A 22,549-nucleotide genomic window follows, 5' to 3' on the forward strand; every position below is an offset into this window, starting at 1 on the left:
TTTGAAAAATAGTTTATTACGGTTACAGATTGTAAAAACTACTCACTTTTAACACCTCATTGTCGCATTGTATATTTTATTCTTGTGAGTCTCTGGTACCAGATGTGCCATTTCACAATGTTTGACATTGAGCCTTTGGATATGTACAAATAACCAACTTTTTGCTAATGTTGAAAGTAAAATGAAATAGCCATATAACGCATATGTCTGTCTTTCTGTGTACGTAGCACTAACCCGTCTTACAAAATCAGCTGAGGGAAAGTTTATGGGGCCCTTTTGTACAGTATTGTATAATATCTTGAATACCACAGGAAGGTTCCAAAATTGCGGGTCCAATAAGTCCTAATATAAATAACATAACATAGACTACAGAAAGAGAAGCAAAGTAACTACATTTCCATGTCTGAGAAGTTACTTGACATCTAGAGGTAGGGTTCTTTAAGAGCTTAGAGGAGTTGAGATTTTTCCCACTTTTTCTTCTCACCCTTATTACAAATCACTGTATTTACCATTTCATTTGCGAGCTGGAGCCAGCAAGCAGTAAAAAAGGAGGTCAGAAGTAACCAGTGGGAAGGCTGCAATATAAACACTGACTAACCAGAATACTGATGAAAGAGACCCCCTGCTGCTGCTTATATTGAACTAAAAAATTAAAGCAGTAAGGCTCCATCAAACATAATTACTTTTCCTTAGTTCAGTCCTGGCTTTAATGGAAAATCAATTTAGGTTCTTAACTAGGAGCTGCTGTGTCTGTTGATGTGCTAATTTCACAGCTTGGTCTTCAGGTTGACCACAGGTGGGTGAGAGAGAGATGGTTGGGGCAGGAGATAATGAGTGGAGTAGGTAACAGCTTATAAAATATTGTAGTTCTGGTTCTTTCACCTGTGCTGGCACAGAAACCACGCTTTGGATTCTTGCATTTGTTGAAGCTGGGAAAGTGCTGTACTGATGTCTGCGTGTGTGCGGACTTGAACACACTTTATAGAACAATCCTGAAACAACACATAGGCACGTGCTAGAACACTTGCAAAATTAAACCTCACGAGAGCAGCAGGTTACAATATAGATTCTACTGTTCAACTTTTTTTGCCTTAGTAACTCAACGCAGGATAATAAATTGAAGCAGTGTGTGCTTCCCTGTCCTGTGCAACACCTATATTTGTATGCTTCCATATATTTGTTTAAAAGACCCCCACCCCAAGAGAGTGAGAAATATCTGGTGTCACGCTTTGCCAGCTAGACACCTTCTCCTTAAACTTGAGAAGTTCATTAGAAAGCATTGCTGTGACGGAAAATCTGTGCCTGTATTTCAGGGTTTTCTATGATGTTCACTACTGTAATAATTGAGCAGTTCACGTATACTTTATCCTCATAGCACTCTTAGGTAGAAGACATTATCTCCATTTTTATAGGTGGGAAAACAGAGAGAGTGACTTGCCTGAGGTTAAACAAAAAGTGAGCGGTAAAGCTGGGAATAGACCCCAGATATTTTGAATCTCAATTCAGTGTTCTAATCACCAATTATCTCTTCAGTTTCTTGTAGATTCCTTGTATGATCCTCTCTCTTCATAAGGTTTCGCTACCAAGGAACTGTATACAATATAGTATGATAGTAGATACCTCTTTAGTATAAGGTTGCATTTAAACTGATATGTGAAGGCAAAAGTCATATGCAAAATAAGGGATGATAACACATTTGAATTTGTTTATAACCCGGAACCACATCCACTTTGAGCTTTGTTTCAAATCTCTAAAGCTCAGAGCTGCTGAGGGTGCCATTCAGATAAGCCTGAATACCATTTGTAGTCATATAAGATCCAATGGCAGTTTTCATAAGATATGAGTTACTGTGCCCTGGTCAAATTCCAGTTTTTATCACTGTTCTATCTCCTTACATGGGCCTTGTGATTTAAATTAGGTATGTTATCCTACACTTCCTGTTCTGCCTGGACTATTTATATTGCTGGATGCCTTAGGAATGAATGTAAGAGGGCATCATCAGTGTAACAACCAAGAAAGCATGTTATCTGTTTGTCCAGTTTAGTTGCAGATTTGTGACTGAAAATGATATACATTCCCTTGCTTCCTTAGTGACTATCATAATATGCTAATAACCCTATAATTAAAGTTAAGAGACTCTGGTTTTAGAAATAAGCATGTATATATTGCCTTGTTTTGGGGTGGTTACACCATCTGAAGGGAAATACTTATTGGAGCTGAAACTGTTCATAATTGTGAAATTGTGTGGAAAGTTTGTTGGACCTTGTTGTTGCAACCAGAATATAACTACTTAGTTCTTGCTCGCTGGTACGGCTTCATGTATATTTTACCCTCATTTTGAGCATAACTTTTATGACTTATAGTTAGTCCTTGGTGCCTTTTAACATGTTTAAAGAAATTTGATAGAGAAATAAATGGACGTGTTTTTAAAAAAAAAATACTATAGCACTAAGTACATTCTGCAATATGCAGGGCTGAGATATACCTGTGAGCAGGTATTCATTGATTCAAAGTACTTCAATTCAGGCCAATAGTTACATACTGAATAAAAATATACTGTATATAGCCGGTATTTGAATGTGTGCTCACTGAAATAAATAGTTGATTACATGTTCAAATAATACAGTTATATCTTGTGATATGTAATTTGTGTAATTGGTCAAGTAAACACAATGACTTTATATCAATAAGCACATATTCAAATAAATGTTTGACTATTTCTGGATATTTTCCTGGACTCAGAAGACAAAACAGTTGCAGTTGATGTAGCGTGTCGTCATATGAACTAATAGTGACCTTCCACATTTATATACAAGTGATTTTTATAACATGGAATGTAATCCATTTTGGATAGAAACTGTACAGTCGTTCAGTATTTTTAAAAAGCAGTTATGTGGAATGTGAGCAATTCCAGCTAGATAGAATCCCTGCTTGTCTATCATACCTTAGGCCCAGTTCCACTGCAGGTATTTAGAATGTATTCCAATCCTTGTTAGCGTTTTAAATTATTTTAAAGTTTTTAAAATAAAAAACTCATTTTCTGCACACAGGTGCAATGAAAAATGAATAGGTGTCTGTAAACTCCAACTAAAACTCTTTAGTGGGACTGCACTACAAACTTCAGATGCCAAATCTGTAGATATTGTTGGGAAAGAATGTACAACTCTCTGGCTCAGCCTGTATAATCAAGTGCACACGTCCTTGGTGGATTGCCCTCCCCATCTCTAGTAAATGAACCTTGGATCACCATGGAGAATATGGTTTAAGATGGTTTAATTGCGGAGAATGATTGACTTAAAATGAGTTGGATTAACTCCTTATCTGCTGTTACCATTGTACTTCATGATTTCTCTCAAACCCTAATGATTGGGGAAAGCATCCAACAGGGGATTAGGCATTGGGATCCACCAGAGAGCCAGCAGCAGGCACAAGTTCTGGAGGAATAGCCAGCAGGTGATAGTGGGGGGGTTGATCCACACCTGCTGCTAACCCCCTAAGGCAAGAAAACTAAGGAGACGTTGGTATTCTATAGAACCCATGGGTAAAGGAATTTACTGGTTTAGTACAGCTCTACTATTTGGGCTTGGTTCTCTCAAAATAGTTATCAGGTACTAATCTCATTAAACTTTCAGTGCTTCCTAAATTAATGCTTGGGGTTCTACCTTTGGGGATGCTAAGATCACCTGTAACCTAGTTTTTTTTATTCTTAATTAAAGCACCACAATTCAATTTCTTTGACGCTATATCTGTTTTCATGACAGCTGTTCTGATAGCAGCATTGTCTGACCACTTGTGAATTGCACAGACTGAATCAGAGCTCTGCACATGCTGTTCTTGGGTTTTCTAACAGTAATCAAGCTCCAGCTAGCATTAGGTATGTAGTTTACCTGTCTGTCTAGCTTCGGGTTTTTGTAGCATCCATCATGATAGTATCTGTGTGTGTGTTACCCTGTCGGAGCAATGGGGAACTGACAAAGAGGGAGAGGGGATTCCTAGTTTTGAATTGATATTATAGTACAGAAAAAGATTCTTGTGGAGGCAAGTACATTCAAAGTAGGCTATCTGATTAAATGCGTGGTCTTATTTTACAATGTGAACTGCTGTTATTGAGAAAGAGCTTTATTAGCCTTTTCACCATCATAATGCTGTGAGGCTGGCTAAACTGGCTAACCAGAGCTGACCTGTACTGCTGTGTATATAGATGGTACATCTATACTATCGCAGCTGAAACCTCTCCCAGCAGATCAGTGGCCCCTTTCCTGTTGCCTATTTTATGTAAGGCTGCATAATCACAACCTGACATTCCCTTATCAATCCATTACAGCTTCACTCTGACTTTTTATTGTGTAAATCCTTGTTGGAATTACAGCGTTACATGCTTTCTTGACTACTGTTCTTTAGAATGTGTGGGTTTTGCCTTGAGACTCTTAGCCAGCAGGTTCTGTTGCTCTTGAGAATCTATACTTTAAATGTGCCTTTCCATCACTGCTCAATTAGCAACACAGGTCCCTTTATTCATTTTTGCCCTTTTCTTTCTCTCCTTAATAAAATGCTTAGTGCTATTTTAAATTCTAGTTGTGTTTGGTGTACTACCTAAGTCAGTAGCAGGTAACTTTCACTACCCAAGCACGACATGATTTCATAGTGCTTTACAGAGGTGGGGGTAGGTACTTTCCCCATGTTACAGATGGGGAAACTGAAACACAGGGAGGTGATGTCCCAGGTCACACAGTAAGTCAGTGGCAGAACTGGGAATAGACTAGATCTGCCAGTCAATTCAGAGCCATAGCCACTGGACCATAACAGCATATACATTTTCAGCAGACACCAAATCACTGACTATCGTAAAAGAAACACTAATAATGGGGAATTTTGTGTTGGAAAAAGTCTGGTACAATGTGAATAGCTGCAGTTCATTTTCCTGTCAGTGTAGCTCAGGCCTGTGCTGTAGAGATCACCTATCTCTAGAAATAGAGAAGTTCTGCCTCTGGGGCCCTCTCCTGAGATAACGTCAGAGCCAATTAATAACGCCAGTTGCTTTGGACACTTGGGCTGAGCCACCAAACCCATTTCTTGTAGGTCACAACCAATTCAGGCTTACACCTGTCTGTTTTTAGCACTTGAAAATATGATAAAGGTTGGAGAAAAACAGCTGGAAGGACCATGCATGCATGAATGTTTCTGGGTTTGGGGTGGAGTTAAAACCACCCCCACGCGCTCACATCAGTTCAGAACAGTGACCGAAGTTCAAAGGGAAGTACATGTTTGTGTCGTTTACGTCTTCCCACCCCAGTGTGTTATGCCATTACAGGGAATTCTTATGTTCATAAAGGGACAGATGGGATAGGTTGCATCTCATCTGCTGTGGGGTTTCCGGGGATTAGTTCAGTCCAGGTGCAAGATAAAGCTGTCCTCACTTGCTCTTTAGGGTTTTGCAGTAGTGGGAAATCTCTGGGGCACAGGATTACCCTGGAGCGTGGCCCACCCTCCCTCCCTTTGATCTGCTCCTGGAATGCCCCCTGCACTGGAAGCTTCTGTGGAGACATGACCCCCCTGCATTGATGCTATCCACTAGCAAGGGGGATGCAGGCCAGTCTGTCTGTCTGTCTGTTCACGAGAGTTCAGTATGGTGTTTCTCTCAGCCCGAGGGGCTAGGAAATAGGTATGTAAGAAGAAAAGGGACAGCAGATGAGTTAAAGTCAAGTAGGGAATGGCCTACTTCAGTTTACTTGTCCTGGCTCCTTGGCATGTTAGACTCCTTCACACTTGTGTATAAGGGCGTCAGTGGACTTGTCTTCACTAGTTCCCATTGTCGGCAACACCCGCCAATGATGGTAACTACCACTAGTGGTAGTGACACTGAAAATTTATGTGCAGATTGGCTGCCACCAACATTTGTAATTGCTGTGCCATCTAACTCTGCTAACGGCAGGTCTGATTGGGGCAGTGCTCAAAACGTCAGCCATCCTCCCAGTGCTGCTCTCACCAGTAGAGCTTAAACCAGCGTTAGCAAAAGGGAATTTTTTTTTGCTCAGTGTGGAAGTCCGAGGTGAGGTTTGAGAGTGAAGGGGTATCTAGCTTAACACACAGCCCCTTGGTATAATGCATGCTGTCTCTAATACAGTGGCACCATCAAAAAGTAGGGTTCAGAGAATTGTGGTGTTTGGAGATCCTTTGGATTTTAGTCTGGTTCTTCCATTTTTGGATGTTTGTTTTTTAAAAAAAGGGAAAAAAATTGTGACCTTCTATCTGGTTTTTAATGTCATGTTGCTCTGACCACTCCCTCCACTCCCCCTCCCCCCCCCCGCCCTTTTTTAAATCTTAGAACAAGCTTCTCTTTTATCTTTGAAGCTCATGGTGCAAATTAGAAAGTCCTGCAAAACCAAAGATACCACTTAGGGCACAGCCTAAAGAGTCGTTGATAATTTTTTAGGGTGTGGACAAACTTGTTTAATGTGTCTTCAGACTGATTTGGACCAGTACTCTGTAATCCACTGTTCTGTGGCAGAGTTGAGATCTAAAATTAGCCATTTACACCAGATGATTTCCCAGTAGTGGGCAATTTGTTTAGTCAGAGAGAGTGTATTTTTGTCCCCGTGGTCTCCAATTCTTTCACTGGGCATTTAAGTTAAATTGGAATCCCGCCCAAAAAAATTAGTGTAATTGTGGGGAAGAAATACAGGGAAGCACACTGACTTCTATCATTCAGCTCTGGGTTGCTTTCAGGGAGCAGTTGTGCGTTTTGACTTAAATATAAAAGAGTTCAAAGAGCTAAAGCTTAGGGAAATAGACGCCAGACTAGAGGTGCTCCCAGGACAAACGTCTCACTAGAGCGCTTACACTACCAAGGTTCACATGCGTTTCACGGCAAAAAACAGTCAAAGTCAATGTATTTCTTACCCAATTTGACCTCTGCCATGTTCCCAGTTCACATGACCTCCTAGGCTAGTAAAAAGGCTTCACTTACTGCAATCTCTGGGTTTAGGCTTATTGATTTGTTTCTCTGGTTAGCTTTTTACAGAATTCTCTTCCCGGTGTCAGGGCAGCCTTGCCTGTTGTGTCCTATCTAGGAACAGACAGAAAGTCTGCCTGCCTGCAACCCAGATGTGTCCAGACTTCACCAAATCAGGGGTGCAGGGACAGATTCAAGGACGCCCACCCGCCTGTTGCCCAGCTGCTGGCCAATTTACCGACCTTCCAGTAGGACAGAATGAGCCAGGCGCGAGACATGGGCGATGCACAATCCGTGCCAGCGCTCGGCTAGGTGAGCGGCCTTCTTTTTTTTGTTTTTGTGCTAAGCTTTCAGCCGCTCACAGCAGGCGGGCAGGGCCGGGATTTCACAGGGGCGTCGGGGGGGGGGAAGCAATGTTGCGTGAGGCGCGGCGCCTTCAGCCTCTGTGCATCCTGCAGCGGCCGGCCGGGGGGCTGCGTTGTTTGTGTGTGCACACACAACACACACACACACACACCCTCCTGGGTGCTTGCAGCCTGCGCGAGGGGCGGCAGCATTGTGCATGCCTGGGAGAGGCGGCGATGCATTAGTGGCACGCGAGGCCTGGCCACGTTCATTGCACGGGTGGCTGGGGTGGTGCAGAGGGACCCGAGCTGCAAGGACACGGACTGGGGGGGGGGGTTGGATGCTCTTGCGGTTCTTCCATTCCCCTTTGATCTGCGCCGGCGCAGCTGCCATTGGCTGGCCCGCTGTGACGTGCGGGGACTGCAGTTGTCCCGTGGAGCAGCGCCGGGCTCAGTTTCCGTCTCTTTAAAGGGACCGAGATCGCGGGGCGGCTGCAGCTGCTGCTGGAGATCCCGGGGCGGGGGGGGACCCGGGCCGAACCGGAACGCCGGCCGCCGAACCGGGTCGAGCCGACCTCCGCTCCCGGGTGAAGACAAACCTGTCCCGTCCCGGTGGGAGGTCGGGCACTGGGTTTCCCGTTGACCCACCCGAACCGGGCCGGCTGGTACCGAACCGGACCACGGGCCCGCAAGCGGGGTGGGGAGGTGAGAGGGGAAGAGGCAATTCCAGTTAACAGCGGAAACTCTTCGACGCTGGGCCTCCCGCTAAGGCACCAGAACTGGGTCGAACCGAGCCGAGCCCAGCGCCGGCTGTCCTGGAGATTTGCCTTCAGAGAAGGAGCCTGAGAGGATCACACGTGAGTTTGCATCTTGGCAGCTGGGACCAGAACCGGAGCGGTCAGACACAGCCCAGGGCAGCGAGCTGGGGGAGGATGGTCCTGGTGTCAGTGTGGCGGGGGTTCCGGAGAGTCCATGAAAAATGGTGTCCAAGAGGTGGCATTTGTACTGGTGGGGACACAGTAGGACCAGATGTTAATGAAATGGGGGGGCTCAGAAGGCGGGGGGGGGCAGTGTATGAGGGCAATGGACCAAGAGGTGGCACCGGTACCATAGATGTTGAGGAGAGTAGCTAGGGACAATGGGCTAGAAGATGGTGCTGGTGCCATAGATGTTGAGGGGGCATGCAAGGGCATCGGGCCAGGAGGTGGTACGGGTACAGGAGATGTTATTGGAGGGGTGGGAGTTATCCAGAAGCAGATGGCCTGGAGGTAGCATTAGTAACAGAAGTTTTTTTTGGAGGGACATTGGGGGGGGATCCTGGGAGAGTGGACCAGGCGTTGGCACTGGTACCGGAAGGGGTATGGTGTCTAGAAGCAATGGGTGTGAGTTGGACCGGTATCAGGATGGAGGGTGGGGATCCAGGAACAATGGTCCAGTAGTTGGTTTTGGAGGAAAGCGTTCCCAATCGCTTGAACCAGATCCCAATCCAGGAAGGATCCTGCTCCCTGTAGGGAGAGGCGGCCAGTGCTGCATTCATTGCACCCAATCCAGGGGCTTGAGAGGTACACGGTTCTGACACTCTCTCTGGCACAGTCCCAGCCCTGGTCTGGACTTCACTGATGGCCCTAATATCTTATTCCTGCCCCATTCCCTAATACCACGGCTCACCTCTCCTGGTACCTCTGATCTTCCATCCACCTCTCCAAAGTCCCATTCTGCCCCCCTGTGCCCAGCACCCTCATACACTGCAGTATGCCCTTTCTGACTCCTGATCCTGTTCTCCTTGGCTTTCTTTGTCTCTTCCCATTGCCCTCTGCCTCAGGCGAGTAACACTGTACTGCCAAACTACATCCATTCATCCCTCAGCCTGGGGCAGGGAGAGGACAGGAATAGCATTGGACTGAGATGTATCCAAAAAACTGTTCCAGACCCTTTAAATATAGCTCCTAGGCCCTTTTTCCTTAGCAGGTTGTCCCACTGGATTATGGATTATGTCCCACTGGACAAATGCAGACTTTGATATACAAAGTTTTATTTATTTAACTCCCTGCTTCCCTTCCCCCCTCCCTCTTGTTTGTTCTTCACAGGGTTTTTCTGGGTCAGGCATTTCTGTGGGACTCCCACAAACCAGCTGCCATCTGGTCTGATTTTTTTTGTACGTGTGGACTCAATAGTTCAAACTGTACTGGATCTTTAAAAGAGAGATCAACAGTGATTGCTAAATTTAGAGGTTCCCTACTAAGCTGAAGCTCCACTTATATATTAAAATCCATCCCCTAAAAATGAAGCACCAAAAGAAACGAAAAATCAAAATGGCAAAATCAAAAAATAAGGCAATAACTTGCTACATATTAAAAATTGGTAAAATCATGTTTTCAAGTAGCTTTACAGATACTGTCGTCTCTGAAGGGCAAGCAACATACCACTCAAAACTGAGCCAACTTGACATATGCCTCCATTTCCCTGTGAGGCATCTACCACATGCCACCAAAATGTTGCAACCCGACAAATAAGCACGATTAGATCTGTTACTAAATCAAACACGCTGTCAGTGTCCTCACCTTGATGTTTGTTATGAGAGCCCCTGACCTTAATTGAATATTTTGGTGTTTAATTTTCTGTCGGGCATCTTAAAAATGTACCACCACTAACCTGAGTTGACCCAGTGCTGCCGCAAATCTGTTTAATCCTCCAGCAGTGTCAGAAACTATCCAGATTTGGGGGGGCAGTGTTGAGTTTTGGGGGGTTTTGTGTGGGGTGTTTGTTGTTTGTTTGTTTGTTCACTTGAGCGGGTGGGAACTCAGTTCCTAGTTAGCCTGGGTCATGGGTTTAGTCTCTTAAAGAGCCAAAGTAAAATAAACTATAATCAATTAGTCTAAGATTTTCTAATTCTTTATTTACACTCCTAAATAAGTAATCTAGGGTAAAATTTTCAAAAGCACCAAGACCCAGTGACCTTTGGTCGCTCAGATGCTTTTGAAAATGTTACCCCGATGCCAAACACGCACCAGCCCTTGCTGAAGTTAATGGAAGCTGGTGGGTGCTTTCGAACTTAGACTAGTTATTGAGTTTCCTTTGGGTGGGATTTGCGAAAGCACCGAGGCATCCTAAGAGCGCAAGGCACTCGTTGACTTTAAGTGACTCGTGCTCCACAGTCATGTAGGCACTTTTGAAAATCCAACCTTAATTCTGTTGTTAGGTACCTAATTCTAGGCTCCTGTTTTTGAAAATCTTGCTTCTGAGCCTCTGTGCTTGTGGCCCATAAATTTAAAAGCAACAATACCCAGGCAGGCAAACAGGCTCTCGGGTTACCTTCGGAGTCCTCTAGTGTGTATAAATATTAGTGTCACTGACAATGGGCTGAGGAGAACCTATGGTTTTTCAGTTGCCTGCATTCGGGGCAACAATACGCAGTCTTCTGCTTCTCTCTCTCGTTCTCAATTTTGATTTCGGGGGGGGGGGGAATCCCTGAGGAAGTAGGTTTGAGGACAGATTGATGCCTGGTTTGGAATGAATAAGAGGATTGATTTCAGTGGCAGTTAGGCGTCTGACCCAAGAACCATAGAACAGTACTTCGTAAGGGTAATACTGTCAAAACTAGGAAGAGAAAATTTGTTTAACCATCTTCTTTAGAGAGCTCCTGAAATGCAGGAGGGATTACAGAAGAGAATATTTAACCTCTCTTGCCCCCACTCCTTCCTGAATGCACTCAAATAACATGTTTGCCCAGACCTGAAGAAGAGCTCTGGGTAGCCCAAAAGCTTGTCTCTCTCACCAACAGAAGTTGGTCCAATAAAAGATATTCCCTCCCCCACCTTGTCTCTCTAAGTTCTTCCTCATCTGGAGCTGGGCCACATCCAGGCTGGGCAGAGAGAGCAAGAATTGAGAGCAAGTTTAATCTTCAATGGCCTCATCCCTGAATTCCTGGGGCAGCCTAAAGAATTCCTGTGGGCACCAATGGGAGCTTTCGGTTCTCGAGGGATCACAGGAGCTGCACTTGGTGTTTCAAGCATTCAGGAGAAACAGAACTTTGTTTAGTCTTAGAATCATTTTTTTATTACATGATGTGACCAAAGCTAGTTGAGAATAGATAGTACAAGGACAGTGTGACGGAGTCCCAGAAAACAATTGCACTTATGTTCATTGCTCTATATATTTATTTATTTTTTTTCCCTTCTTAGGAAATGTATATGGCCTGATATGATTCCAAAGTTCAGCAATTCTAGACTTTGAAATAAATGGCTGATACCACAAAGACGTAGGCACATGCTCGACTTCATGTGACTTTTACTAGCGTAGGACCTGCTCCTGTAAAGGCTTACGCATGTGAGGGACTGCTCCGATAGCTCCCGTTATTCATATGCTTGCCCCTTTACAGACTAGGCCCTGGATTAACAAGAATCAGAGGAGGGCACAGAGTTTCCCCAGAATTCACTGCAATTGATAGTCAAGGTGAGGAGTATTGCTGGCGATTTCTTCCCCTGCACACCCCCATCAGTACAGGAAGGCTGGAGATATGGTCCTCTCTTCACTCCAGGGGGAAAAGAGGAGGGATCACGGGAAGAAGCTACATCTGCCCCCTCCCACAATGACCTCCGTGAGATTCCTCCTGACCCCTCCCTTCCACGGCTACCCCACTTTACGCAGTGAGCCTCGCCCCAAATTTAATTTGTTTAAACCTTTTTTGTTTTAAGAAATAGTATTTCATGCAATTAATAAGCAAACTTCTGTTCTATTTTCTGTTTCAACATTCAGGCTTTGAATAATGGTAGGAAGTATGACCACTTTTATTTTATTTTGGAGGGACTACTTTTTTTTTTTACAGAAGGTGGAAGAACACCCTGCCAGGAAACATCCCTTAGGTGAGTCATTGCAATGTACAACTAGTTCTGGCGAGAGTGTTCACCAAGGCTCCATGCTTGACAGAGCCAAGAAGCAGAAAGTTCCTAAAGGAAAGTTGGCAACAGCTGCTAAAAATTTTGAAAACCACAAGTTCTTTAACATCAATCTATCCTGCCTTCAGGAGGTGCCAACAGCTGTTACTGGGGTGTGTCCAGCAAAGTGGGGGTCAATATGGTATAATGGTTAGTGTGCAGCATCAGGGAAGCTGGAGACCTCAGCTCTGGTACTGACTTGTTGTGTGTCCTTAGGCAAGCTACTTTATCTCTCTGTGCCTCAGTTTCCTTACAGGGGTAATGCCCCGTTGGGATCCTTTTGATAAAATTTGCAATGCCGCTGCATAGCAGGGTTCTTATAAAACGCCAGCCTAAAAAACGTATAGTGTGCTGACCGCGAGCTCATGGTCCTGCATTTCCCTTCTGACCACACTGACCACAGAGTTATTTTGTGTGGCCTACAAGTGCAAGCAGCTGTGCCTGTTTGATTCCAGTTAAACCATCATCTGGCTTCAAAATTCCCAGTTTGTGACTCAGGCTGGAGCTCAAGAAGGAAGACTACCATTTGAGTCTGTTGTGAAGGAAGATAACGGTTCTGGACGGCTCTCTCTCTGTGGATAACTCCTACCAAAATCTAGTTCCCCACCAAGTCCAAAACCAATGGCTCATGTACTACGTATGCATGTTTTGTACATGTGGCATTGCTGATTCACCCACCGGACATTACTCATGCTAATTGCTTTACTAGATTGGGTAATTCAGGACAGAGAGAATCCTGTTAAAGGGTGTATTTTTCTTTCCTCTGGTCTCGCCTTCTGCTCACGGACTGAGCCAGCTTTTGACATGGATTTTACCAGATGTGATCTTAATTCATTGCTAAACTGGATAAATCACTGGTTCGCAAACCTTCCATAACATGAACACACTGTTCCAAACCAGTCGCCTCCTTCCCCCAGCTAGCCAGGACCTACCCCATTTAGCAATATGAGAATGGCAAGATGTTCACAACCTCTGGGTTAAGTACAGCACCAGGCACTTTTCATTGGTAGATTTCACAGCGGTGAAGTATTATCAGATGGGGGAAATTGAGGCTCATTGTCACCCAGCAGGCCAGTTGCTGAGCCAGGAATAGAACCTAGGTTTCCCAAGTCTCAGTCCAGTGTTCTATCCGTTAGGCCACACTACCTCTAATTTTAATAGATTAGCTTGTGTTCCTTTGCCTTCCCTCTCCCCACCCAAAAAGACACACCCTGGGGTCTGTTAATCACAGTAAAGGGGATTTCTGAAATAGGGCTGGACTGGGGCAAGAGAGAACTAGAAGTCTCCTTGCTAATCCTTGGAGAAGAAGTTTCATGTGTCACTGTTTACAAAAGGACTGTGTAGCACCCTGTGTCCAAGTTAACTGCACAAGTACAACCTGCCTTAACCATTTACTACAGCATTTCTAGGGGCCATCCCTTTCCCCCTCCCCATATTGTTTCTGTTACATTCCCATGTGATCCTAACCCTGCACTTTAACACATCCCGTTAGGAATATGTATTATGAGTCTAGCTTCTTTGATGAAGCTCTGGGATGGTGATTACAGAGGAGGACTGGGCGCCATGACTTTTCCAGACTTGTTCTTGGGTCTGCCACTGACTCCTTATATGGCCCTGGTCAAGTCATTTGGACTGGGATTTTCAAAAATGCCTGATTCCCTTTTAGACCCCCAATTCTCACTGAAACTCAATGGAATTTGGGCACTTGACTCCTTTAGGCACTTTGAAAACTTCAGCCTAAACATGTCCATGGCTCATTTACTCCTATGTAAAAATGGGGGGGAAGAGGATGAGAATGAGACACTGAGGTGAGTATCAAGATTTATTGACCCCAGAGCACTGTTTTACTTCAATGGACGTGAGGTTGTGTGTATTGTTACATACGTCTTGATGGTGCAGCCTTCATCAGACGTAGTGGAATTCTCCACATTATGGCCACAAATTTCAAAAGTTGTTCCACTGAAAATAACATTTAAGGGGGAAATAAAGTTGGACGTTCAAGGGGAAAATGTTATCTCCTGAGAAGCAAACACCTTTCAGAGAACTCTTCTGTAGACAAGCGGACAGTCACGATATGTATTCTCATTGGGTCACACTGTTGCAGACCTCAGAACTATAGATCTCTGATGGGGCGAAGAATAGAAATTAACTGACTCAGCTTGTTTTCTCTTACTGCTGAGCCAGGATTTTTCTTCTGTGTAACAACACTTAACTCAAAGGAAGCAACTGTGTGCATGGTGCTTTGAGATCTCAGGGGAAAGGCACCAAAGTGACTTAAAAACAACCCTGCTTATTTAATTTCTTTCTTGACTTTAAACGTCTGTGTGTAATTCTGGCATGCCTAGGCTTAAAAATCTGAGGGGCTGTTCTGTCAGCCCTTACCCATGTCAGTAAATGCAGAAATATTGGGTCCCTGCAGAACTTTTGAAAAGGCAAGTTTGCTTCCCACATCCATGTGGATTTACCCATTTTCTCTTAGGTGTGGCTTAACTAGTAGCTGTTTTCCAGGGAGACATAGTAACATCTCTTCCAACACCCTTTCATTGGTGCTTGCACCCTGATATCTTAACATCTTCATAGGACTTGGATTGAAATTATTTTCCCATCATTAAATTCTCAGCCCTGGCTCTCCAGAGATTCACATTGATGATAATTTTGTAATGGGGAATTGGTATAAAAATAATATAGATGGTAGCTGCTGAATAAGCTGTTTTAAAGGGACACTGTCAACTTAATCAGACATAAACAAACATGTCCTTACCTGTTACCCATTGCTACTGTTAAGAACTAAAATATTTAAAAATCCAAATAACTTTTTTCATATTTGTGCTCTGCTTATTTTTTGCATTTCTCCACTTGGACAATGAAAATCAATGAAGTCAGTTTCACTTTTGCTGATAGTTTCATTTTCAAGTTCTTAGTGCAGCAGTATTTGGGTTTCAAATGCTGCAGGAATGTTTGATGTGCTTTCAATGGATATCTGTTTAAAAGTGAAAAGATTTCTGTTGGTTTGTAAATTCCATGAAAGCTCATTTTTGACAAAATTTCAATGTAGGGCCTAATTTTAGTTAGCCATGTCCCTTTAAACTTAAAAATATCATGCCGTAACATTTTAAAATAACTTGTGTTGTTTATTATAGTAGCAGCAATTAGTTCAACACGAGGATTCAGGGCAATAAATCTCTTTCTAGTAACATTTCTGGCCAAAACAGTTTTTGAAACTGGATTTAGAACAAAACAGACGTAAGAGAAATGATCTTGAGACGAAAACCAAGTTGTAGCAAAACGATGACACAACTTGAGTGAACTCTCACTCCCATTCAGTTAAAATAGCTGAGCCGCAAATTCCCCACTTCCCCCACAATAGTCCCTCGGCTCAACAACTGTCTGATTTCCCAGACGCGCCGAGCACCCATTTACACTTTTGACTCCAATGTGAGCTCCAGGTGCGTAGCACAGATGAAAATCAGCAGGTGGTTTTATTCTGAAGACTGTTTGTAGAGCCCCGTTTTTACATTTACCAACCACAAGAGGTCAGTAGAACCTAGGAAGAGAGATTCACTAGGCTGTGCATTTACTCTGTGCTCCTTAAGTACATTGACATCTACTGATAGTTCTTCACTTATCTGAAGGGGTTTGTTTACATGGGGAAATTGACTGGCATAGTTATTCCAGAATATCTTCCACACTAGCTATTCTGGAATAGCTCCTCATGTGGACACTGTCCCAGAATAAAAATGACTTTATTCCAAATAATTACTGTGCTCACAAAATAAAGTAATTACTCCAGAATAAGGTCACTTTTATTCCGGGAATAGTGTGCCCACATGGGAAAGCTATTCTGGATTACCTATGCCAGGCAGTTTCTACCAATGTAGAACAGCCCTTAGTATTTGAAGGGGTTAAGAGGGATCAGCTGCATTAAACCCTCTCTCCCTGCCCACTTCTCCCTTCCCCTGCACAATAACTGTTACAGTTCTTGATTCCAGAGGTCATGCATTCCTCCGTTCATTGTAGGGCCTAAAAGGCCAACGTGTTCCCTCCGGGACAAGGAGGGGAGATCATTTCCTTTGAGACTGGGGCAATCTGTTGTGATTTTTGACACAGTACCCTCCAGAGCAAGTGGGGCAGCAAAGTGGGTTGTTAACCAGATTACCTTTGTGGTTTGCAGTGATGTGACCGACACAAAGGGAGCCTTAACCTGAAACAGCAGGAAAAGCAGCGGTTGGCAAGTGATGGTCTTAAAATGAACAGGTGCTTGGAGGGTGTTGGGCTGCGATGCCTTTTTAAGGTTAGTGCAATTCTCAAACATTCTGATCCCTTTGCACGGGGGTGAGGGCTGTCTCCCCCCCTCCCTCTATGGCTTATGAAGCAGCTGTTCTAATAAATGTGCCCTTGTCTTTGGTGCACAGTCCTGCCCTGAAAAGGGACAGCAAAGCTGGCTCAGCTGATCTGCTCCCTGTGCATATTCAGAGTCTCAGCTGCTGCCTTTGGGTGACAGAAATAAGGCCCCAAGTCTCTCCCCGTGGTCAGATTCTCAGGCCCCTGCAGAGTCCCGTTTTACGCTGTGGAGAGGAGGGGGGAACCAAGCAAGTGCAGGGTTCTGCCCATGCTGCGTCACTTATGGGATCAGTGCCTGACCTTGGCCCTGCAGAGACGTAGCTGTGGGGTACTGAGCTGCGTGCTCTCCTGTCTCATGTGCAATAGCAAAGTTCTGTTAGCGACGTTCAAATGGCAGAGCTGGACACACTTGTCCATTACACTTATGCCACTTTTTTTTTTTTCTTGGCAACGGGGGCTGCACCTGGGTAATGTTTACATGAGGGCCTGATTCACCACTGTCCACATCCATTGTCAGTGGAGTGACTCAGTGGTGAATCAGACCCAGAATTTGAAGGCAATGGAAGGTACATGTGGGTAACAGAGGGCAGAATTTGGCCTGCAGAATCTCTCACTGGTACGACAATGCATGAGTCCAGCTTGGCTTTCAGGGGCCAAGGTGAGTCTGTAAATGTGGCAGCTCTAAGAGGCAACCTCTCCACGAACCTTTTGCATATAAACCCAGCACATAGTGGGACTTATTGAGAGGCCAATAAACACAACACCCTCCCCCCCCCGCCCCACCCCTGGTTGCTGTTTTGCAGAGTCAAAGATTTTGCTGTCTTCGCTAGATCCTCTTGTGAGGATGAGTCCAGTACAGAGCTTGGCACAGTGACCAGTTTGAGTCTAGGAAAGTCCAGGATTAAGAGAGACAAAATGATCTCTTTACAGGGTGCATAAGCCTCTTACGGTCAGGGTTAGGATATACGAGGAACAGATTAGGTTCCCCGCTAGGATAGAAAGATACGTGGAGAGAGAACGACACGGCGCTGATTTATCTAAATAACGTTACTTTAGGGTTGCCAGCCCCTACTTCTCATGTCGGATTGATTCCACTAACGCCAGAGCGTCTGGCGTAAAGTGCCCTCCCCAGGCTTGAGTAATGTGTGTCTCATTCATTCAACATGCAGGGCGTCAGCATGACTGTCCCCAGACCTCCAAAATACCTCCTTGCCTTTGACTTCGATGAGACGATCATCAATGAGAACAGTGATGACTCGGTCATCAGGGCCGCTCCAGGACAGGAGCTTCCAGAGCACATCCGCCAGACCTTCCGGGATGGATTCTACAACGAGTACATGCAGCGCGTCTTCGAGTACATGGGAGACCAAGGGGTCAAGATGCTGAACTACAAAATGGTGTATGAGAGCATCCCACTGTCTCCTGGGATGCCGGAGCTCTTCCAGTTCCTCTCCAAGAACCAGGAGCAGTTTGAGATCATCCTCCTCTCTGATGCCAACATGTTTGGCATTGAATGCACTTTGAGAGCTGCGGGCTTCTTCTCCCTCTTCCGCAAAATCTTTAGCAACCCCTCTGGGTTTGACAAGAGGGGCTACCTCACCTTGGGGCCCTATCACACTCACAAGTGCCCCCAATGCCCGGCAAACATGTGCAAGCGCAAAATCCTGACTGAGTACCTGACAGAGCGGGCCCAGGAAGGAGCGGAATTTGAGAGGATTTTCTACATAGGGGATGGGGCCAACGACTTCTGCCCTTCCATGGCTTTGACTTCGACAGATATTGCTTTCCCGCGGAAGGGCTACCCCATGCACCAGATGACCCAGGAGATAGAGAAAAAGCAACCCAGAACCTTCCAGGCCACCGTGGTGCCCTGGGACTCAGCCGTTGAAGTCTGCCACTATCTGCAGGGGCTCCTCAAGAAGAAATGCTGAGGACTGATGGGTAGGAAGAGGCTCTTGCTGCCCTGGAGGCAGCTCGGGGGTACTGTGCAGGAAAGAGAGAAGTTCAGGAGCGTCTCCAGACGCAGTGGCTGATCTGACTCCACTTCTAGCTTTGCAGAGTTGGACTCTGAACTTCTGGATTTCTTCCCCCATCCCCTACTTTTTTTCTTTTAAAAAGCACATTCTCTGGGTCCCCTTTTCTCCCCCTCCTCCTGATCTTGACAAGGTCTTCTCTATGCAGTTAGCACACCCCTTCCGGAGAGTGGGTGTTAGCCAGACATGTTTATTTTTATCTTCACCTTGAATTCACTGAAGTGATTTTTTTTAAAGAAACAAACCGACCTAGTTCTTGTGAGGGTTTTGATGTGCCCATTAGCCCCAAAGCCGAGGTCGCTGAATCTATGACTTGATCACAGCAGCTGGAGTCCCTTATGTTATCACCTCCTTCATGACCCCTCTTCCTCCGCACCCCATCAAGGTGACTCAAAACCTCCACCCTCTTGGATTGAAATTGACCTCCTGAGAATTCCCAGCAGGGCTTAGTCTCTTCAGGAGGCTGGTGCGAGTCTAATCTGGGACAGTTTCTATTCATAGTGGCTTGCTGAGAGTTGTATCTCACCCCAGGTTCAGATTGCTGGCCCCCTGCCCCTGCCCCTCTGTTCCAGAAAAGACCTTGCTACAGCAAGAAGACAGAGTGCAGTACCTGATTCAGGCTTGGGGGCAGGAGGACACCGTTGATTTAGATTTCCAGTTACAGTTGGTTCATTGAAACACATTTCTAAGCAACCACGAATGAGATTTTTTTTCCACAGGGTCCAATGTGAGATAGGGACTAATCTGTCCTTTGAAAATCTCCCCTACCTGAGGCTCCAGTTCCCCAGCCCCGTCCCCTCTGAACAGATCATGGTGGGAAGGAGCTGTGGAATAATGTAGTCAGAAAACCCTGGCCCTTCACCAAAATATAACGAGTCTGCAATTAAAACACTCCACTGAATCTGAATTTCTTAGAGCTTGTTTGCACAGTCACACTCAGGAAAGTAAAGGTGTGACTTTAAAGTGGAGTAGTTAAACTGCATTAAATCCATGGGGCCACTCTCATTCAGAACTGAAGTGACCTTAATTTGGTTTATCTTAATTCAAAAATGAATTAAAATGAAGTGAAATAAGGCCATTTTAATTCTGAATGTGTGTGTCTACACAGAGGTTTAATGCAGTTTAATTAATCTACTTTTAATTTGTACCTTTAGTTAATTTGGATTACCATTCCTGGGTGTCCTGATGTAGCAAGTCCTTTCTCCTCCAGGGCAGAAATTTCTCTACAGTAATTTAAACAGCTTTTGCCATTATTTTAAGCATGAAATTGAGCAGTGCCCCCCTCAAATGCTTTGAGACAAAGCTGATTTCCAGAGCAGAAGCTCGGAGTCAGCAGCTGCCATGCTCTCACTAGCTCCTATCCATACTTGATCACAAAAAATTAGTTTAATACCCAGCCTCACCCCTACCTGATCTGCACTTCTGCAGCTGTGCTTTGAAGCAGCTCCCCACAGCTAAGTGTGAGATGCATGCTGGACAGCACCCAAGAGAGCTGTCCCCCAAGCTAAGGGCTGCTTCCTGTGCATGTGGAGCAGCAAGTAGCAGACTAAACTAAGCTCTTCTTGTGCCATAGACAAATCACAGCTCCTAGCACAGCATGGTGGTTATACTAGGGTAGAGCCACTTCCTTGGCCTGATCCCAAGCGGTGCTGAAACTCCCACTGAATGCAAGGGGAGCTGTGATGCTTTGCACCCCCTTGGGGTCAGACTGCTAAAGGCGAAAAGCCTCTCTCCACTCTTTGTCAGTATCCTCTCCCTGGGCAATTGCAGTATTAACTACCCCTTGTGATGGCTCTGGGCAGGGTCAACCACAGCATTAGTGGCACCCACTGGTGGCTTCTACAGGGACAAACCGCAGCCTATCTACTCCAAAGCATATAGCCTTGACAGAAACCCTGTGCAGTACCGACTGAACCAAAGCCGCCCCGGCTTGCCCTCCTCTCCCCCTCTTTGCATCTTGTTTGTTTGCTCTTCCTCCCTCCACATGTGGGGAACTTAAAGCCATGGAATTTTAAAAAAACAAACGTATCTAGTAAATATTGACAGCGGGTGTGAAACATTTGTCTGGGATTCGATGCACTTGTTGTAGTTTTATGTGGACATTTAAACTAACACCCCACCTGCCCCTAGCCATCATAAATATATATGCACACAGCTGGGTGAATACAGATCTGTGACTTCACTTCCTCAGCTTTCCCCTGTGGCTGTTGAAAGCAGCCTGGGTGGCACTTGGAGAAGACACTTGTGCAATTGCTAGCCCCTGCCACTTATCTGTGATGGGCTGCTGTCTAGGAAGCAGGGGGAAGAAGATAGGTGGGGGGATAAGGAGAAGTGCGTGTGTGTGCGTGGGGTGTTTCTTTCTCTGTAGGGACTGGGGGAGGTGTGGGAGCAAACAATGTTTCCTGGTGACAGAAACCAGACTACGAGGGTAGAAAGAGCTCTTGCAGACTCTAGTATCCCCCTCACCCCCACGGGAGAAGTGAGCTGGCCTCCTGTTGGGATCTGTTCCTGGGATTTGTTCCTGGGACTTTGGCCTACTCATTAGATCCCTTTGTTAACTTGGTTTAATTAGCAGCTACAGAGGCAAATACCCTCATGCAGGACAGGATAGGTGGGTTTTAGCAGTGGAACCACTGGTTTTTCCTGTGGAATCTGACTCCTTGCAAAAGCTACCGCCACCCCCTCCAGGCATTGTCCAAGCACTGAATCCCAAAGGGGGGTGGTCTCTGAGTAGGGATGGGGCCCTAAGGTGCTACAAATTGGACAACAGCAACCAGTGCCCATTGCACTGATGATGTAGCTGTTGGTCACCTGGAGATTTTGGGAGTGTTCTCTTGTTGACTACTCTTAAGCTAAGTAGATGCTAGAGCTTCTCTTTTCCTCCATGTTTCCCTTCACTACTTACCTACCCAATTTCTAGGACACGTGGTGTTAATTTCTCATTGTCACTGGAGAAACATGGATGTAAATAGAACAAGACTAGAGCGAACTGACTGCATCTGGCAGGAGATAATACAAGCAGCTGTTTAGAAGAGCCCTTCACCCACTTTTGCCATTCACACACGCGGCTGGGAGATGTATGAATGGTTCTGCTCCCTCAACATCCAGCTGCCAGCCGAGGAGGCTTTAAATGGCCGAAAGATCATTATTTTGTCTGTCCCTAAACCAGCGCTTCTCCATCTTTTTCCGACTGGGGCCTATAACCTAGCCTTGTGCATGCCCCAACTTCCCCTCACACTGTCATCTTCAGGCCCATTCCTCAATCCGGCAATGTCAGTGCAGCAACCACAGCACTTGCTTCCATGGGGGAAAACATATAAGTGCATATTTAGCTGTCATCTAATGCAGTTTAGCAGCTGGCAACAAGGAGGAGAACCAGCACCCTCAGCCACCAACCTGTTTGGAAACCTCTCCTTAAAAAAAAGTACAAAGCATACTGCAGCTGTGTTAACGCCCTAGTTGCCAGGCGTGTTGCTGGTATGTTTCAGCTACATTGAAGAAGGGGAGAGCCTGCAAGGGACATTCCCACCCCTCCATTACAGCTGGGGGAGACACAAGCTTTTCAAACACTTTATTAAATCGGGGCACCCTTTATCAAGCCCAGGAGGGAGCTGGGATGCAGAGAGGCAGGACCAACAGCACACAGGAGAGACCTGCTCAACAGCGTCAGGTGTATAATGCTCTCAACAGTACCTGGTGTTAGATGGGACCAGGTTCCAAAATGTGATTGAATAAGCTTTCCTTTCTACTTCCATTGTGCTGGGAGCCCTCAGCAAGCCGAGTGCCTGTAGAGTGGTCAGAGCAGGGGTTGCCCAAAAAAATTCCCTGAGGAAAGGCCTTGGGTGGGGCTTAAGGGCAGGGCTGCCTTTCTCTAACTCCAAACCTCGGGGTAGTGAAGAATCAGGGAAGGCAAAGCAGAAGCTGCATCGCTGCTAAAATTAGACA

At 45.4% G+C, this 22,549-nt stretch overlaps 1 protein-coding gene across 3 annotated transcripts; it reads left to right on the plus strand.

Annotated features, from left to right (window-relative positions):
• Window positions 1-496: 496 nt before the first annotated feature.
• On the plus strand, window positions 497-21,837 carry PHOSPHO1 (phosphoethanolamine/phosphocholine phosphatase 1). 3 transcript variants are annotated; one of them, XM_067541101.1, is made up of 4 exons: window positions 497-3,874; window positions 7,071-7,264; window positions 16,402-16,521; window positions 17,741-21,837. In XM_067541101.1, the coding sequence occupies exons 3-4, from the start codon at window positions 16,477-16,479 to the stop codon at window positions 18,500-18,502; spliced, it is 807 nt and encodes a 268-aa protein (XP_067397202.1). In that variant the 5' UTR covers window positions 497-3,874; window positions 7,071-7,264; window positions 16,402-16,476; the 3' UTR covers window positions 18,503-21,837. The 3 variants fall into 3 exon arrangements, with proteins under 3 accessions (XP_067397202.1, XP_067397203.1, XP_067397201.1); XM_067541102.1 differs by lacking the exons at window positions 497-3,874; window positions 7,071-7,264 and adding an exon at window positions 7,646-8,153; XM_067541100.1 differs by lacking the exons at window positions 497-3,874; window positions 7,071-7,264 and adding an exon at window positions 8,637-12,158.
• Window positions 21,838-22,549: the final 712 nt, after the last annotated feature.

Source organism: Emydura macquarii, unplaced genomic scaffold, assembly GCF_026122565.2.
Source record: "Emydura macquarii macquarii isolate MOO-44397 ecotype Brisbane River unplaced genomic scaffold, CSIRO-AGI_Emac_v2 contig_629, whole genome shotgun sequence".
Taxonomy (NCBI): Eukaryota; Metazoa; Chordata; order Testudines; family Chelidae; genus Emydura; species Emydura macquarii.